Raw genomic sequence first — 19778 nt, forward strand, 5'->3', positions numbered from 1 at the left:
TCTTCAACACCAGGAGGCACAAGAAATTTGGCTTGCTGTCACGAATTCCGCCGAAGATGGTGCCTCTTCCTGTTCGGGCGGCGCTCGGCGGTCGTCGTCGTCTACTAGCTGCCATCGATTCCCTTTTTTTTGTTTCTGTTAGTTTGGTCTGATTGGTTACACCTGTTTTGAGTTTAGTTTTGTTTGTGGGCTATTTAAGGGCACTAGGCCCGCCGGCTATTGTGCGGGCTTGTTTCTCTGTTCGTTTTGTGGTTATTTTCTGTATTTCTCCAGACTGTTTGTGTCCTGATTTTTGGGCCGGTCATTGTATGCGCCTGGTGTTTTGACCTACATTTCTCCGGAATAAACAGTGTTCTTCTGGCACAGCCAGAAGAGGACTGGCCACCCCACATATGCTCTCTCTAATTCTCTCTTTCTTTCTCTCTCACGGAGGACCTGAGCCCTAGGACCATAACCCAGGACTACCTGACATGATGACTCCTTACTGTCCCCAGTCCACCTGACCGTGCTGCTGCTCCAGTTTCAACTGTTCTGCCTTATTATTATTTCGACCATGCTGGTCACTTATGAACATTTGAACATCTTGGCCATGTTCTGTTATAATCTCCACCCGGCACAGCCAGAAGAGGCCACCCCACATAGCCTGGTTCCTCTCTAGGTTTCTTCCTAGGTTTTGGCCTTTTTAGGGAGTTTTTCCTAGCCACCGTGCCTCTACATCTGCATTGCTTGCTGTTTGGGGTTTTAGGCTGGGTTTCTGTACAGCACTTTGAGATATCAGCTGATGTACGAAGGGCTATATAAATAAATTTGATTTGATTTTGATTTGTTCCTTTACCCTTTGCTCTCTGCGCCTGACTCCGCACCCACTACTCCTAGAAGTCGTAACACTTGTCACCTAAAACCCTCACACAGTTTTACAATACAAGCCATAGAAAGTTGGTTGTTTCAGTTTAATCCACCAGAAAGGACAGAACAAATAATACTAACAAAATTCTGGTTAAACTCAAATATACTAATTGGTTAAAAAAATAAAACAATAATTGAATACATAAAAAAGGTTTCATCTTTGTAAATTACATCATAAATAGGACTGGTGGAGTTGTCACACATGCAGCTAACAAAAATATATGGAAATGTCTGCACTACCCAAAATTACAACCAACTAACTGCAGCATTACCACAAAAAAAATTGAATTTGAATTATTATACAAAATTATTGCAACCAATACAATGTTATATATATGGGGGATACGATGAACCTCTCTGCAGATTTAGCTGCGAAGAGACAGAATCATTAGATCATTTGTTTTAGTTCTGTCCACATGTAGCTTGTTTTTGGTCGCATGTCAAGGAATGGCAACATTTACCTGGAGCTAACTCTGCAGACAGCACTACTGGGGGATTTGAAAAGTCATAGTCAAATGATCAATAATATAATAATACTTTTAGCAAACATGTTTATTTTTTATTTACTATCTGCAGCAACTATGAGAATATAAAGGTCAAGAACCTTTGTGAAACATCACAGTTAAAAATATATGGACTGGGTTTATAAGGACTGGATAGAGAGGTTTAGGGTAACTGAAGGATAGGACTGGATGGTCTTCAGAGATAGATGGGAGAGGTTTAGGGTAACTGAAGGATAGGACTGGATGGTCTTCAGAGATAGATGGGAGAGGTTTAGGGTAACTGAAGGATAGGACTGGATGGTCTTCAGAGATAGATGGGAGAGGTTTAGGGTAACTGAAGGATAGGACTGGATGGTCTTCAGAGATAGATGGGAGAGGTTTAGGGTAACTGAAGGATAGGACTGGATGGTCTTCAGAGATAGATGGGAGAGAGGTTTAGGGTAACTGAAGGATAGGACTGGATGGTCTTCAGAGATAGATGGGAGAGGTTTAGGGTAACTGAAGGATAGGACTGGATGGTCTTCAGAGATAGATGGGAGAGGTTTAGGGGGAGGACTGGATGGTCTTTAGATGGGAGAGGTTTAGGGTAACTGAAGGATAGGACTGGATGGTCTTCAGAGATAGATGGGAGAGGTTTAGGGTAACTGAAGGATAGGACTGGATGGTCTTCAGAGATAGATGGGAGAGGTTTAGGGTAACTGAAGGATAGGACTGGATGGTCTTCAGAGAGATGGGAGAGGTTTAGGGTAACTGAAGGATAGGACTGGATGGTCTTCAGAGATAGATGGGAGAGGTTTAGGGTAACTGAAGGATAGGACTGGATGGTCTTCAGAGATAGATGGGAGAGGTTTAGGGTAACTGAAGGATAGGACTGGATGGTCTTCAGAGATAGATGGGAGAGGTTTAGGGTAACTGAAGGATAGGACTGGATGGTCTTCAGAGATAGATGGGAGAGGTTTAGGGTAACTGAAGGATAGGACTGGATGGTCTTCAGAGATAGATGGGAGAGGTTTAGGGTATCTGAAGGATAGGACTGGATGGTCTTCAGAGATAGATGGGAGAGGTTTAGGGTAACTGAAGGATAGGACTGGATGGTCTTCAGAGATAGATGGGAGAGGTTTAGGGTAACTGAAGGATAGGACTGGATGGTCTTCAGAGATAGATGGGAGAGGTTTAGGGTAACTGAAGGATAGGACTGGATGGTCTTCAGAGATAGATGGGAGAGGTTTAGGGTAACTGAAGGATAGGACTGGATGGTCTTCAGAGATAGATGGGAGAGGTTTAGGGTAACTGAAGGATAGGACTGGATGGTCTTCAGAGATAGATGGGAGAGGTTTAGGGTAACTGAAGGATAGGATTAAAAACAAACTAAATATAACTATTGTATAATACATTGTGTCTGTAAAATGTACATAGTATGTATGAGCTGGACGTAGAAGCCTAATAGTTGCTGTGCATTAGTTTCCTCCAATCAGGGAAGGGGTGGTAGGGTTAGTGGAAAACAAAGGAAAATATATGTTTATACATACAGTGCCTTTGGAAAGTATTCAGGTTTTTAGAAATTATTACAAATGTATATATTTAAACAGAAATAACTTATTTACATAAGTATTCAGACCCTTTGCTATGAGAATCGAAATTGAGCTCAGGTGCATCTTGTTTCCATGAATCATCCTTGAGATGAGGTGGAAGGAATTGTCCGTAGAGGTCCGACACAGATATGGGGAAGGGAGACAAAAAAATAATAATTCTGCCGCATTGAAGTTCCCAAAGAACACAGTGGCCTCCATCGTTCTTAAAAGGAGAGGTTTGGAACCACCAAGGCTCTTCCTAGAGCGGGCCGCCTGGCCAATCTGAGCAATCAGGGGAGAAGGGCCTTGGTCTGGGAGGTTACCTCTCTGAAGTTCCCAAAGAACACAGTGGCTACCATCGTTCTTAAAAGGAAAAGTTTGGAACCACCAAGGCTCTTCCTAGAGCGGGCCGCCTGGCCAAACTGAGCAATCAGGGGAGAAGGGCCTTGGTCTGGGAGGTTACCTCTCTGAAGTTCCCAAAGAACACAGTGGCCTCCATCGTTCTTAAAAGGAGAGGTTTGGAACCACCAAGGCTCTTCCTAGAGCGGGCCGCCTGGCCAATCTGAGCAATCAGGGGAGAAGGGCCTTGGTCTGGGAGGTTACCGAGAACCCGATGGTCACTCTGACAGAGATCTAGTGTTCCTCTGTGGAGATGGGAGACACCAACGCTCACCTAAATAGCCCATATGCCACTGGGTGAGAGAAGTTTTCATTGTATTTGGGCAGAATTATATTAAGTTTTATGTGTTGTTCGTGATGAGCCTTGGTCAATTTAGCTCGGAGTATGACACCCTATTCTATCTGTCACCTGATCCTGCCTAATAGGCAGACCAATCCTGGAGGAAAGTATTGGCTGTAAGAAGTAAGAACATAACATCTGGTTATTTTTAAATGACTTCTTATGACATTGCTTGCCAGACTGAACATTGTAATTCATATTTTCCAGTCTGCGTTACCCACTCCAGTCAGCAGATGGCGATATGAATTTTTCAGGTGATGCTTCTTGCGTGACGTATTATCTAGTGGACGGGCGGGAGACTTCTTCAACAGCGACAAAAGGTTCCTGGTTTACCCACGCGGTGCTTTGCTAGCAAACCTAAAAATTGAAGCTCTTTAGACCAATCTTGTGTATATTACTCTTAGTGTTTTGAACGTAATTCTGTTTACCTATCTACTGGTTCATTTAAACGTAAATTGCTTAAATGAGCAAATGTGTTACATTGATACTGCACTAGGCTAATCTCCCGGAGCATAAACTCACTAATCTCGACGGAGAAAGAAACTGGTGAAAGGAGGCAAAGAAGCTTGAAGAATGAAAGAAGAGGATGATATTACAGTGAAACAAGAGGATGATATTACAGTGAAAGAGGAATATGGGAACGAGGTTGTCAAAGTGGAAAAAGGGGTTGGAGCTTTCAGAATCAAAAAGGAGGAAGAACCTTTTGGAGTAAAAGAGGAGGATATCTCAATAAAAGAGGAAGACGAGACCGAACATCCGATTACCACCAGTGAGTATTGTCTTATAAACAGGGGCACTATGCAGTTGTTGAAATAATGTATTTAAAAAAACAAATTGGCATTATACTGAAGTTCTGCACTTTAGTATGTTGTTCAGTACTGTAGGAACTGTTTAAGGGGCAATCTGCCATTGGTACATATATTTTTGGAACTTCAAAATGTGATTTTATTGAATTTTCCATGTGGTCTATATTAAAGTGCACTTAATCTATTATAACAGGCTTTTAAAATATAATATACAGTGCATAATGTATACTTAAAATGTCGAAGGGACGCAAAAGGCATCCATTTTGTGGAACGGCCCTTTAACATTTGCATCACAGTGGTGGGGGGAAAAGTACGCAATTGTCATACTTGAGTAAAAGTAAAGATACCTCAATAGAAAATTACTCAAGTAAAAGTGAATCACCCAGTAAAATACTACTTGAGTAAAAGTCTAAAATGTACTTAAATATAAATCATTTCAAATTCCTTATATTAAGCAAAGCAGATGGTGCCATTTTCTTGTTTTTATTTTTTAATTTTATTTACGGATAGCCAGGGACACACTCCAACCCTCTGACAATCTACAATTGAAACGTGTGTTTGTTGAGTCCGACAGATCGGAGGGAGTAATGAGTTACCAGGGATGTTCTCTTGATTTAGTGTGTGAATTGGACCATTTTCCTGTCCTGCTAAGCATTTGATGTTCTTGTTCACACAGGAGAGAGACATGACAATCGTGGATCCTCTGGGGAGCCTCAACAACCTCATGAAGCTGAAGAGGCAGAGAAGAGTCTCTCCACATCAGAACACCAGATGGTACAGCTTGTTCTGGTCTAGCATACAGCTTGGTCTGGTCTAGCATACAGCTTGGTCTGGTCTAGCATACAGCTTGGTCTGGTCTAGCATACAGCTTGGTCTGGTCTAGCATACAGCTTGGTCTGGTCTAGCATACGGCTTGGTCTATTGTGGTCTGGGCTGGGTTTCTGTAAAGCACTTTATGTCAACAGTGACATCAGCATCCATAATGATATGTGTCTGTGTCCCCTCTTTATGGTTACCAGGACAACGGTAGCCCATCCTCCCTCCCGGAGTCCCAGTGTCGTGCCTCTCCCGGGATGAAGAGGTTGTCTCTGCTGCTGGTGGACTGCAAGAAAACAACGGGGCTGAGTGGAACTGTGAGAGGAGGAGAGAAGAACGGATCAGATTTGACACATAAAAGTAAGTAGTTTAGTTTGAACAAATACAATAGATCTGCCCACTGGTATCTGTTACCAGGACAACCAGCAGAGTTCTGTTAGTTGACAGGAAGGTGGACTGGTATCTGTTACCAGGACAACCAGCAGAGTTCTGTTAGTTGACAGGAAGGTGGACTGGTATCTGTTACCAGGACAACCAGCAGAGTTCTGTTAGTTGACAGGAAGGTGGACTGGTATCTGTTACCAGGACAACCAGCAGAGTTCTGTTAGTTGACAGGAAGGTGGACTGGTATCTGTTACCAGGACAACCAGCAGAGTTCTGTTAGTTGATATGAAGATGGACTGGTATCTTTTACCAGTAGGGCTGTCCCCGACTAATAAAAATCTTGTTTGACTTAGTCACCTGTTCTTTTGACCAATCGATTGGTACATATTTTAAACGTGTATTTCTATATATACAGTACTGTTGAAAAGTTTGGGGTCACTTAGAAATGTCCTTGTTTGTGAAAGAAAAGCACATTTGTTGTCCATTAAAATAACATCAAATTGATCAGCAATACAGTGTAGACATTGTTAATGTTGTAAATGACTATTGTAGCTGGAAACTCCAGTTTTTTTAATGGAATATCTAAATATGTGTACAGAAACCCATTTTCAGCAACCAGTGGGAGGCCCCGGTGCACAACTGAGCAAGAGTACAAGTACATTAGTGTCTCGTTTGAGAAAGACGCCTCACAACTGGCAGCTTCATTAAATAGTACCCACAAAACACCAGCCTCAACGTCAACAGTGAAAAGGCGACTCCGGGATGCCGGCCTTCTAGGCAGAGTTGCAAAGAAAAAGCCATATCTCAGACTGGCCAATAAAAATAAAATATTAAAATAGGCAAAAGAACACAGACACTGGACAGAGGAACTCTGTCTAGAAGGCCAGCACCCCGGAGTCGCCTCTTCACTGTTGATGTTGAGACTGGTGTGTTGCGGGTACAGTTGAGGACTTGTGAAGCGTCTGTTTCTCAAACTAAACACTCTAATGTACTTGTCCTCTTGCTCAGTTGTGCACCGGGGCCTCCCACTCCTCTTTCTATTCTGGTTAGAGTCAGTTTGTGCCGTTCTGTGAAAGGAGTAGTACGCAGCTATGTACGAGAACTTCAGTTTCTTGGCAATTTCTCACATGGAATAGCTTTCATTTCTCAGAACCAGAATAGACTGACAAGTTTCAGAATAAATGTATTTGTTTCTGGCCATTTTGAGCCTGTAATCAAACCCACAAATGCTGATGCTCCAGATACTCAACTAGTCTAAAGAAGGCCAGTTTTATTGCTTCTTTAATCAAAACAGTTGTCAGCTGTGCTAACATAATTGCAGAATAGTTTTATAATGATCAATTAGCCTTTTAAAATGATACACTTGGATTAACTAACACAACGTGCCATTGGAACACAGGAGTGATGGTTACTGATAATGGGCCTCTGTAGATAATAATGGGCCTCTGTAGATAATAATGGGCCTCTGTAGATAATAATGGGCCTCTGTAGATAATAATGGGCCTCTGTAGATAATAATGGACCTATATGTAGATAATAATGGGCCTATATGTAGATAATAATGGGCCTATATGTAGATAATAATGGGCCTATATGTAGATAATAATGGGCCTCTATGCAGATAATCCACAAATAATCAGCCGTTTCCAGCTACAATAGTCATTTACAACATGATCAATGTCTACACTGTATTTATGATCAATTTGATGTTATTTTAATTGACAAAAGGACATTTCTAAGTGACCCTGAACTTTAGACGGGTAGTGTACATCCCAACACGGTCCATGTTGGAAACAGCATTCTGCATGAATTCCCGACTCTTTCAACTTTGCAGCAAAAACAATTTTATGAAATCTAATTGGCTAAACAGCATACTCGGACACTCGTTTCATCATTCTACATTATGTATTGGCTATACAACACCTGGTGGTGTCCAATGACCACCTATCGTTTTGAAACCTAGCTAGACAGCCAATGAGCTGGGCTTTCCAGCAGTGTGTGAACACCGTTTGTAGGACAAACAGCCATCATGCTAGAGCTGTGGACAACAGAGTTCATTCTCTGGTGAAAGGAAACCAGATGCACGGTAGTTTACGTTTCACAGCCATCATGCTAGAGCTGTGGACAACAGAGTTCATTCTCTGGTGAAAGGAAACCAGATGCACAGTAGTTTACGTTTCACAGCCATCATGCTAGAGCTGTGGACAACAGAGTTCATTCTCTGGTGAAAGGAAACCAGATGCACAGTAGTTTACGTTTCACAGCTGTTCGTTCTCTTCTACAAACTTCTCAAATCTGAAATAGTTAAACATGGCTACTAAGAGTGGAAAAGCTAAATCAAAGTCCAAGTATAAACATGTTGATGATATTATTGCAGAAATTGAGAATGACACAGAAGGAATGGATGAGGACTCTGTGAGTGATCTGAGTTTTGATTCCAGCGAGGATGAAATGTTTTTGGAAGAAGAAGATCCACTTTCCGATCAGTAAGTAAAACATGTTTTTGCTTCTCATGCTAATGCAGTTGTTTAAATGGTTGCATATTCATTTGAGATTTTTTTTATTGATTTATATACAGTGGGGAGAACAAGTATTTGATACACTGCCGATTTTGCAGGTTTTCCTACTTACAAAGCATGTAGAGGTCTGTAATTTTTATCATAGGTACACTTCAACTGTGAGAGACGGAATCTAAAACAAAAATCCAGAAAATCACGTATGATTTTTAAGTAATTAATTTGCATTTTATTGCATGATATTAGTATTTGATCACCAACCAAAAAAAGATGAGAGGCCTGTAATTTTCATCATAGGTACACTACAACTATGACAGACAAAATGAGAAAATAAATCCAGAAAATCACATTGTAGGATTTTTTAATGATTTAATTTGCAAATGATGGTGGAAAATAAGTTTTTGCCTCATCTTTTTAAGCGGGAGAACTTGCACAATTAGTGGCCGACTAAATACTTTTTTGCCCCACTGTATATACACTGCTCAAAAAAATAAAGGGAACGCTTAAACAACACAATGTAACTCCAAGTCAATCACACTTCTGTGAAATCCAACTGTCCACTTAGGAAGCAACACTGACAAATTTCACATGCTGTTGTGCAAATGGAATAGACAACAGGTGGAAATTATAGGCATTTAGCAAGACACCCCCAATAAAGGAGTGGTTCTGCAGGTGGCGACCACAGACCACTTCTCAGTTCCTATGCTTCCTGGCTGATGTTTTGGTCACTTTTGAATGCTGGCGGTGTTGGCTAGTCATTGTGAGTGAGGGTCTGTTTGTATGTATGAGAACGACCCATAGCCTATGTTTGTGTATATGTGTATGTATATATAATATAAGTGTATGTATATGTATAAGTGTGTGTGTGTATATAAATTAATTGTATATATAAATAAATTAATTAATTAATATTAATTAATTATATGGTGTAGAATGTAGGCAAACACAGCCAGCATGCTTCCTCCAATCAGTCTACATTAGAGGGAGCATGGTCTACCAGCTGCTGCTCCACCCCACCCCCACATGAAATAGCCTATTTGAGGCCCACAACAATGTGAAATGGAACAGCACTTTATGTTCCCTGTACTCATATATATATATATATATAATGTGTGTGTTTATTATACCTGTTGATGCAGGGCTCATATGTGAAACTATTCTAACTGAACATTTTCTTTCACAGTGGCACTGACCCCGACTGGGAGCCCCCAGTGCCAACTTGTCCATCCCCCTCTGAAGCTGGTTCATCCAGCTGTACCCCTGCTGTCTCTGGCTCCACACCTCCCGGGCCGTCTAGAGGACCGACAAAGAAGAGGAAGAGGGGAAGTGTGCCATCCACTAACAGAGGGACAGAATGGCGTTGGCACACCGTCCTAGAAGACGATGTGGAGCCACCCCAACCAACTTTTAGGCCGAAAAGGAAGCCAGGACCTCAGCTAAACATGACTGCTACGTACAGCCCCCTTCAGCTTTTTCAGCTGTTCTTCACCCAATCTGTTGTGGAGTCGCTCGTGTCTAACACAAATAAGAATGGGAAGAAGAGGAAGCAAGCAGGCAAAACGGCAGCATGGAAGCCCATATCCACGGCAGAATTTTTCTGCTACCTTTCTCTGGTCATCTACATGGGGCTGGTGAGGCTGAAAAGCCTGAAGGACTACTGGAAAACGTCATCTCTCTACCAACTGCCTTTCCCCTCGACTGTTATGTCCTGCAAAAGGTTTCTGGATCTCTCCCAGGCGCTTCACATCAGTGACCCAAAGGTTGATGAAAAGAATGAGAAGAAGAGAGGCACAGCGAGGTTTGATAAACTGTGCAAAATCAAACCTCTCTACCACAGCATTGTTTGGGCCTGCAAGACGTACTTTCAGCCAGCCCAGAACGTGTCAATCAATGAGAGGATGGTGGCCTCAAAGGACAGCATTGGCCTCCAACAGTACATGAGAAACAAACCAACCAAGTGTGGTCTCAAGCTGTTTGTGTTGGCTGACTCTGCGTGTGCCTACACGTGCAATTTCTTTGTCTACGAGGGGAAGAACAGTTTTGCGACCGGTAAGGAACTCAGCTATGCCTCTGTAATGGTGTTGTTGGATTTTCAACTGCTGGGGAAGGGCTACAAACTGTTTGTGGATAACTTCTACACAAGCCCTGCCCTGTTTGCAGACCTTAGGAAGTGGGGAGTGTGGGCTTGTGGCACCATTCGTACCACCAGGGTGGGCTTCCCGAAGACGAAGGTGGACGACATGCCTAAGCGGGCTGAGCGGGGGACCATGCGATGGATCCGTGAAGATGGCCTGCTGTTTGTGAAGTGGATGGACGCCAGAGAGGTGGTGATGTGCTCCACTATCCACAAGTCCTTCAGTGAGGATTATGTTGTCAGGCGTGTGAAGGACGCTACTGGGGCATGGGCCACCAAAAGTGTCCCCATTCCTGCAGCCATCAAGGACTACAACCAGAGCAGAGGAGGTGTGGACCTGTCAGACGCTCTTATAGGATACTACAATGTTCTCCATAAGACAAAGAAATGGTACAAGACATTGTTTTACCATTTCATTGACATTGCTGTGGTGAATTCCTTCATCCTCCAGAAGGAAATGGCCAAGAGCTGTGGACAGCCCCCCATCTCACAGCAAGTCTTCAGGGAGCTGCTCATCAAGGAGCTTGCTGGCTACAGCAAGTCCACTGCATCACATTCTGCCACCTCTGCCGCCTCTACTCCTGCCTCCAGTGGTGTTCATATACCACAGTTCATTACTGCAGGCGTGACTGTACCTCAGAGGCAAAGGGACGGAGCGTGGAGGCGTCGTTGTGTTCTTTGTCACATGAAGTCCCCCATCATCTGCACCAGTTGTTCAGTTTGCCTCTGCATTGTAGCAGAAAGAGACTGCTATGGGACATGGCACAGGCAGCAAAATATTCTGTTCTAATATTTAAAAAATATGTTAGAATAGATTTTTGATAAGTTGTATATAGTTATTTGCACTGTTGTATATAGTTATAGGTCATTTCACCAATTCGGCCACTTGGGTACATTTGGACAACTTGTGTGGGACACCTGGGTGACTTCATGCTAAATGTCATGTAGCTCACCCATTCCTGAAGTTATCAGTCTGAAACTTTGCACACCCACAGTTGCCCTCTTGTGTTATCCATCTAAATTATCTCCAGCATCCTATCTGACTGTGTGGCTCTTCTAGTACATGTGAAAGATGATGCTACAACAATAAAAACAGAAAGCGTAGGCTCTTTCTCTTTTCTTCCACCAGATCTACTGTGTTATATTCTCCTACATTCAATTAACATTTCCACGAACTTCAGAATGTTTCCATTCAAATGATACCAAGAATATGCATATCCTTGCCTCTGGGGCTGAGCTACAGGCAGTTAGATTTGGGTATGTCTTCTGCCTCTGGGGCTGAGCTACAGGCAGTTAGATTTGGGTATGTCTTCTGCCTCTGGGGCTCAGCTACAGGCAGTTAGATTAGGGTATGTCTTCTGCCTCTGGGGCTGAGCTACAGGCAGTTAGATGAGGGTATGTCTTCTGCCTCTGGGGCTCAGCTACAGGCAGTTAGATGAGGGTATGTCTTCTGCCTCTGGGGCTGAGCTACAGGCAGTTAGAAGGGTATGATACCAAGAATATGCATATCCTTGCCTCTGGGGCTGAGCTACAGGCAGTTAGATTTGGGTATGTCTTCTGCCTCTGGGGCTGAGCTACAGGCAGTTAGATTTGGGTATGTCTTCTGCCTCTGGGGCTGAGCTACATTCAAATATAATTTTTGTGGTTGTCATAGGCAACTGTTTTTGTTTTGATGATTACTTGAAACAGTCGCTACGGTAATATCTTGTATATTTGGTTGTGATATTTGCAAAATACTTTATTCTTGATGCTGATTAACACCAGTAAGTACTTTCTGAAAACATAAACTCAGTTGTTGAACTGATGTGTGGTTGTTAAAAGGGAACTCTACAGTTGTTGAACTGATGTGTGGTTGTTAAAGGGGAACTCTGCAGTTGTTGAACTGATGTGTGGTTGTTAAAAGGGAACTCTGCAGTTGTTGAACTGATGTGTGGTTGTTAAAAGGGAACTCTGCAGTTGTTGAACTGATGTGTGGTTGTTAAAGGGAACTCTGCAGTTGTTGAACTGATGTGTGGTTGTTAAAAGGGAACTCTGCAGTTGTTGAACTGATGTGTGGTTGTTAAAGGGGAACTCTGCAGTTATTTTTCAAATGATTTTTATTAGCTTGAATGCTAACACTCATTGATAGGCTGGTTGCAAAGCCAAAGAGCATTTTTACTGGTTGCAGTATTTTTTTAAAGGTATAAATCACATGTTATTGGTCACATACACATGGTTAGCAGATGTTAATACGAGTGTAGCGAAATGCTTGTGCTTCTAGTTCCGACAAAGCGGTTGATTTGTGACAATGACACAAACATATTTTGCAGGACATTATAACGAGCCTTACGATTATAATCCCAAAGTTAAATGCTCTCATAAGCAACCTGGAAATGGAGGCTAATTTTGCAGCCTACGATCTTGAGCTGATAATGTGTAGTAACATTCAGAATACATTAAAACTCAAATCTTCACTCACCATTTCTGCTCCTGGCAGATATACTACATCCATAACTAGTGGTTTCCTCATTAGCAGATATACTACATCCATAACTAGTGGTTTCCTCATTACCAGATATACTACATCCATAACTAGTGGTTTCCTCATTAGCAGATATACTACATCCATAACTAGTGGTTTCCTCATTACCAGATATACTACATCCATAACTAGTGGTTTCCTCATTAGCAGATATACTACATCCATAACTAGTGGTTTCCTCATTACCAGATATACTACATCCATAACTAGTGGTTTCCTCATTAGCAGATATACTACATCCATAACTAGTGGTTTCTTCATTACCAGATATACTACATCCATAACTAGTGGTTTCCTCATTAGCATGTGCAGCCAATGTGATTTATAGGATATTTATTTTCATCAGGATATTTTCAACCTGTGTTCAACTTTTTTTGGTGAATTTTACCCCAATTTCGTTGTATCCAATTGTTAGTAGCTACTATCTTGTCTCATCGCTACAACTCCCATACGGGCTCCGGAGAGACGAAGGTTGAAAGTCATGCGTCCTCCGATACACAACCCAACCAATCCGCACTGCTTCTTAACACAGCGCACATCCAACCCGGAAGCCAGCCGCACCAATGTGTCGGGGGAAACACCTGGCAACCTTGGTTAGCGTGCACTGCCCCCGGCCCGCCACGGGAGTCGCTGGTGCGCGATGAGACAAGGATATCCCTACCGGCCAAACCCTCCCTAACCCGGACGACGCTAGGCCAATTGTGCATCGCCCCATGGACCTCCCGGTCACGGCCAGCTGCGACAAATATGGCTATTTTTGATCACTTGACTGTCCACAGGGAAGAAACCTCACCGCTGCTCTGACTGTGGGAAGAGATTCCCCTCTTCAGCTGGCCTTAAAAGACATCTGAGAATCCACACGGGAGAGAAACCTAATAGTTGTGATCAATGTGGGAAGAGTTTTAGTGTTACAAGCAGCCTGAAAGCACACCAGAAAACACACACAGGAGAGAAACCTTACAGCTGTTATCAGTGTGGGAAAAGTTTTACTTCATCTAGCCACCTGACCATACACCAGAGAACACACACAGGAGAGAAGCCTTATAGCTGTGATCACTGTGGGAAGAGTTTTGTTACATCTAACTGTCTGACCATACACCAGAGAATACACACGGGTGAGAAACCTTACCACTGCTCTCACTGTGGAAAGAGTTTTGTTATCTCAGGAAATTTAACATCACACCAGAGAACACACACAGGAGAGAAGCCTTATAGCTGTAATCAATGTGGGAAGAATTTTTCTCACTCAGGCAACCTGATAGCACACCTGAGAATACACACTGGAGAGAAACCTCATTGCTGCTCTGACTGTGGGCAGAGATTCGTCTTTTTAGCAGATCTTAAAATACATCAGAGAATCCATACAGGAGAAAAACCTTACCACTGCTCTGACTGTGGAAAGAGTTTTGTTTCATCAAAACATTTAAAATCACACCAGAGAACACACACAGGAGAGAAGCCTTATAGCTGTGATCAATGTGGGAAGAGTTTAAGTGTTACAAGCAGCCTGAAAACACATCAGAGAACACACACAGGGGAGAAACCTTATAGTTGTGATCAATGTGGGAAGAGTTTTGTTACATCTAACAGTCTGACTATGCACCAGCGGACACACACAGGAGAGAAACCTCATAGCTGTAGTCAATGTGATATGAGATATGATAAAAGATCTCTGATTAAACACCAGAAAATACATGAAGGAGTTGTTTCATGATAAATGAAATAATGACACAATGTAGAATGTTTTAACTGAGTGTTTAATGATGTCACAATGTAGAAATAACATGTATTTTAATGATGTCACAATGTTGTTTCATTGATATATGAAATAATGTCACAATGTAGAATGTTTTAACATTGTAGTAGGAGTATTTTAATGATGTCACAATGTAGAATGTTTTAACATTGTAGTAGGAGTGTTCTAATGATGTCACAATGTAGAATGTTTTAACATTGTAGTAGGAGTATTTTAATGATGTCACAATGTAGAATGCTTTAACATTGTAGTAGGAGTATTTTAACGATGTTCTGTTGATTTAAGTGTCGTTTGGATATGAGCCTCATCAGGGGAAAAATCCAGGCTCTGTATTGAAAGAGTATTATTTAACCAAAAAAGTGTTGCATTACACTTACCTCGTTGGCAACCCACTTGAATTAAAATGCATCACTTCAAAATGTAGCTAGCTGTTTTCTACAAATTGTCCTCTAACCAGTGATGTACACATTATTCCCAGATTCTTTGTGGTGTTTGAGCTGTTAGTTTAATTTTGGAGACATATAATTGAAACGCATCCCTCCAAAATGTAGCTGACTGTCTTCTGCAGGTTGTCCTCTAACCAGTGAGGCAAAAGGTATCTCCCATTTTCAGGTGTTTTGTTTAGTTGTGTTAGTTTCAACAGCACGTACAACCTGATTTCCCCCCTAATCGATATCAGTGATTTATTACTACTTGTCAAAACAACAGTGTTTTTGGTGCTTGTGCAGTTTATAAGGTGCTTGTTTAAAAAATATACAAGTAATATGATTATTGTGGCAGATGTTTGTGCACATTTTATGTTTATGTTTTCAATATATCTCAAACTGTTTCTGCATATTGGTGATTGATATGGACACGTTAAAACTGTTTTGACATTGGGGCTATCCCATCTAGCAAAATGACTTTGAAAACAAGACTATCCCATCTAGCAAAATGACTTTGAAAACAAGACTATGCCGACATCCAATCTACCTTCGGTTTTGGGATAGTATAATAAATTGGTCTACAATACATTTTATAAACAAATCTACATCACTCCAGTATTTCTTTACTACATCCAAGTGCTAATTGTCTTTTTTCCACTACTGAAGAAGCATGACTCAAATCACCTCATATTTCAAACATTCAGCCTGACAACAGATACATGTTTTATTATTCCTCACCAGTCAGTTCATTATTGTAAAGCGAAGGAGTGTTTTATTATTCCTCACCAGTCAGTTCATTATTGTAAAGCGAAGTACATTCTGTTTTGATATTTCAGCATATTTACAATTCATGTAAAATGTTGTAATCATAAATATTTATGCTACCAACTGAAAAAATGTTGGTACAATTATGTTGTTTACAAACGATGTTGTAAAACAAGCTTATATTTTTTCTATTGGATATTACACCCAGTCCTTACTCTTTTAATCACTGCGTTGCATCCGTGTCTGAAATGTGCTTCATAAATAATGCTCGGTTTGAACATATCGTACAACAAATGAACCCACTGACCGACCAATCAACAGACTCAAAACCAATGAACCCACTGACCGACCAATCAACAGACTCAAAACCAATGAACCCACTGACCGACCAATCAACAGACTCAAAACCAATGAACCCACTGACCGACCAATCAACAGACTCAAAACCAATGAACCCACTGACCGACCAATCAACAGACTCAAAACCAATGAACCCACTGACCGACCAATCAACAGACTCAAAACCAATAAACCCAATGACCGACCAATCAACAGACTCAAAACCTCTTATGTTTGTTGTGGTGTAAATGTTTATGTTTTTTATGCTTTTATATATATTATTATCCACACCGCCTCACCATTAAGTTCTCCAATACATATTGGAGATAATTTGGTTTTACATTTGTACATTTGGTTTTGATAATAATGTCAATGTAATGTAACATGTAACATAGTAATCACAATTGTTTATGCAACCAACTGACTATTTCTTGGTACAATATATTTTGGACTGGATATCTATCGTATCCTAATCTTACTCAAATGAAATCAAATGTATTTATAAAGCCCTTCTTACATCAGCTGATAACTAAAAGTGCTGTACAGAAACCCAGCCTTAAACCCCAAACAGCAAGCAATGCAGGTGTAGAAGCACGGTGGCGAGGAAAAACTCCCTAGAAAGGTCAGAACCTAGGAAGAAACCTAGAGAGGAACCAGGCTATGAGGGGTGGCCAGTCCTCTTCTGGCTGTGCCGGGTGGATTTTTATAACAGAACATGGCCAAGATGTTCAAATGTTCATAAATTTCAACCTGACAGGTCTTACTATTTTATTCAATGCCATTTTCTTAGAATGCTCATTAGTCTTTCAGGTTTTATTATGTTTGTGTTTTTTATTAGTCTTTTCCCGTGAAGTCATTACATTCATGTCTGAAATGTGCTGTATAAATAAAACATGATTTGATTGAAACATATTAACCAATTCAGTGCCGGGGTAGTGCGGGCGGCAGCAAAACTCAGCAAAAAAAAGAAACGTCCTCTCACTGTCAACTGCGTTTATTTTCAGCAAACTTAGCATGTGTAAATGTTTGTATGAACATAACAAGATTCAACAACTGAACAAGTTCCACAGAAATGTGACTAACAGAAATGCAATAATGTGTCCCTGAAAAAGGGGGTCAAAATCAAAAGTCACAGTCAGTATCTGGTGTGGCCACCAGCTGCATTAAGTACTGCAGTGCATCTCCTCTTCATGGAGTGCACCATATTTGCCAGTTCTTGCTGTGACATGTTACCCCACTCGTCCACCAAGGCACCTGCAAGTTCCCTGACATTTCTGGGGGGGAATGGCCCTAGCCCTCACCCTCCAACAGGTCCCAGACGTGCTCAATGGGATTGAGAACCGGGCTCTTCGCTGGCCATGGCAGAACACTGACATTCCTGTCTTGCAGGAAATCACACACAGAACGAGCAGTATGGCTGGGGGCATTGTCATGCTGGAGGGTCATGTCAGGATGAGCCTGCAGGAAGGGTACCACATGAGGGAGGAGGATGTCAGTCCTGTCTGGTCCAGTGACGGTGGGTTTGTGCCCATAGGCGACGTAGTTGCGGGTGATGTATGGTGAGGACCTGCCTTACAACAGGCCTGCAGGCCCTCTGTCTAGCCTCTCTCAGCCTGTTGCGGACATTCTGAGCACTGTTAGAGGGATGGTGCGTTCCTGGTGTAACTCAGGCAGTTGTTGTTGCCATCCTGTACTTGGAATGTATCCTGCCGAGAGGAAGGACACCATATTGGAGTGATCCAATAGCTCACATAACCATGGTTACATAAGTAACCATCGTTGCTAGTTTACAGAAATGGCAGAAGACATAGCAAACGACCCAGCAGCAGTAATGGAGTAATGGAGTCCGGGCCAAGAGGAGAACCTCAGATTTTCCTACATCACAGTAGAGAGAACAAAGGGAGTTAAAGTGATTCAAACGACCTGACCCAGCAGCAGTAATAGACTCCGGGCCAAGAGGAGAGCGTGAACCTCTGTTCTCTCTACTGTGTGTAGGGAAATCTAAGGGAGTTAACAGTGATTCAAAACCGACCCATAATTAGCCTTTATTCTGCTGAGACGGTAAGACATAACTTACCGTCTCATGAACCATGAACCATATTTTCGTAATCCGACCAGTTGAACATATGCGTTGGTACTTAATGAATATTAAGTCATCTGAGACATTCTCATCAATGATAAGGTGACAACTTGTACAGTGGAAAGTCTACACATTATAGTATCAGATTACATGGAATTGTTGTGCAATTTAAATGTTTGAATATGAAATTATTTGTGAGGGGATGAAATGTGATTTTAGCTTCTAAAATGTGAGAATTGGGTTTTCATGAGTGAATTAGGCCCGACTCAGTGTCCCGCCCATGTGAAGAGACATTGGTTATAAACTATGAGACACGCCCTCCTCTCCCTTCCTATATAAAGCCTTGACAACAATATAACCTCCTGTTCCGGGTACATTACGATGACGATCCGATGTCCAGAAGGGTTCAGATAAGAACTACAGAACGAAGCCAACCTCAGCGTGAGCTTTGGTTGCGAATGGTATGAACTTTGAACTTATTCGCTACAGAAGTGATACCTCCTAGCCGTTGAGTTAGCAACAGCAGCTGCAAACGCGGGCTAGGAAAGAACAGACAGAATAACCTGTCTACCACACAACGACGTTACTACAACGTATCCAATTTACCACCAGAGACATTCTTCCGAGGACAGGAAGATCTCTGTTGGCCAACACGAACAGCATCTACGACCAACCTGCCGAAGGGCAGCTCTGAGAAAATATTTATTGCATTTTCCTTTTCCAAATGGGCGGTAATTTAGAATGCATAAGATTCTGTATTTACGATAGAGTAGCTGCCTACGGCCTGATAGAGACATCGCTTCTCCCTTTGTTCTTCAGTCTTCTCGCTCTTTCACTCAAACCCAGCCCCCTTTTCTTTGTGTAACCAGCTGTCATATCTGTTCCGTCCGCTAGGGACATTTTCCTTTATGACATAATTTGTAATCAAGGTATGATTCATTCTGTGTATATGTAATTCTGTGTGATTAGTTAGGTATTTGGTAAATAAATAATTAAACCCAATTTTGTATTGCTGATTCAACTTGTTCGCCAGGGTTCGTGAAGATAACCAAGAATTTACAACTTTCAGATGAGACTGAAATAAGGTGACGATTAATATTGACTGCTATTGATGTAAAATATTACTAGGTCTTTAAGAGTTCATTCGGAGGATAACTGCTCTATAAGTATTATTTCGTGGTGGCCCGACTTTCTAGCTAATGACATTTACATGATTAGCTCAATCAGGTGATATTAATTACAGAGAAAGGATTTTATAGAATATCGTGTCATATCACTTAATCCGGCATAGCCAAAGACACGACACTTAGTTAGATAATATCTGACTAGGTATAAAGTGAAATGTTCCTTTAGTTGTAAATATGTATGCAAGTGCTATATTTTTGATGACTTGTTCTGATTGTGTTACAGCCGTGCATAGTTCATATTAGCTAACTAGCTAGCTAGCTTGTTAACTAACTGCAACATTGGACTGTTTTATTTGAATGTACATTGTCGCTTCACTAGCTAATCGTAAC

The 19778-nt window shown here is 41.7% G+C and overlaps 2 protein-coding genes across 2 annotated transcripts; both read left to right on the top strand.

The window, feature by feature from the left end:
- The first annotated feature begins 4018 nt into the window (after positions 1 to 4018).
- LOC121838752 (piggyBac transposable element-derived protein 4-like) lies at positions 4019 to 11184 on the top strand. Its single transcript, XM_042312937.1, has 5 exons — positions 4019 to 4488; positions 5202 to 5299; positions 5545 to 5701; positions 8103 to 8211; positions 9425 to 11184. Exons 1-5 carry the CDS (start codon positions 4293 to 4295, stop codon positions 11163 to 11165), a joined length of 2301 nt encoding a protein of 766 aa, XP_042168871.1. The 5' UTR covers positions 4019 to 4292; the 3' UTR covers positions 11166 to 11184.
- Positions 11185 to 13665: 2481 nt separating this feature from the next.
- On the top strand, positions 13666 to 14640 carry LOC121843325 (zinc finger protein 180-like; the record flags this gene model as incomplete). Its single annotated transcript, XM_042312934.1, has 1 exon — positions 13666 to 14640. A coding segment is annotated over one exon (945 nt), but the record flags the coding sequence as incomplete, so codon positions are not given.
- Between the last annotated feature and the right edge of the window lie 5138 nt (positions 14641 to 19778).

This window comes from Oncorhynchus tshawytscha, unplaced genomic scaffold, assembly GCF_018296145.1.
Source record: "Oncorhynchus tshawytscha isolate Ot180627B unplaced genomic scaffold, Otsh_v2.0 Un_contig_13837_pilon_pilon, whole genome shotgun sequence".
NCBI classification, from domain to species: domain Eukaryota; kingdom Metazoa; phylum Chordata; class Actinopteri; order Salmoniformes; family Salmonidae; genus Oncorhynchus; species Oncorhynchus tshawytscha.

Coding starts and splice junctions, on each gene's coding strand:
- LOC121838752 (XM_042312937.1), top strand. CDS start 4,293: ATGAAAGAAGAGGATGATATTACAGTGAAACAAGAGGATGATATTACA. Junction 5,300..5,544: donor CCACATCAGAACACCAGATG/GTACAGCTTGTT, acceptor TATGGTTACCAG/GACAACGGTAGCCCATCCTC. Junction 5,702..8,102: donor ATCAGATTTGACACATAAAA/GTAAGTAGTTTA, acceptor ATATTATTGCAG/AAATTGAGAATGACACAGAA.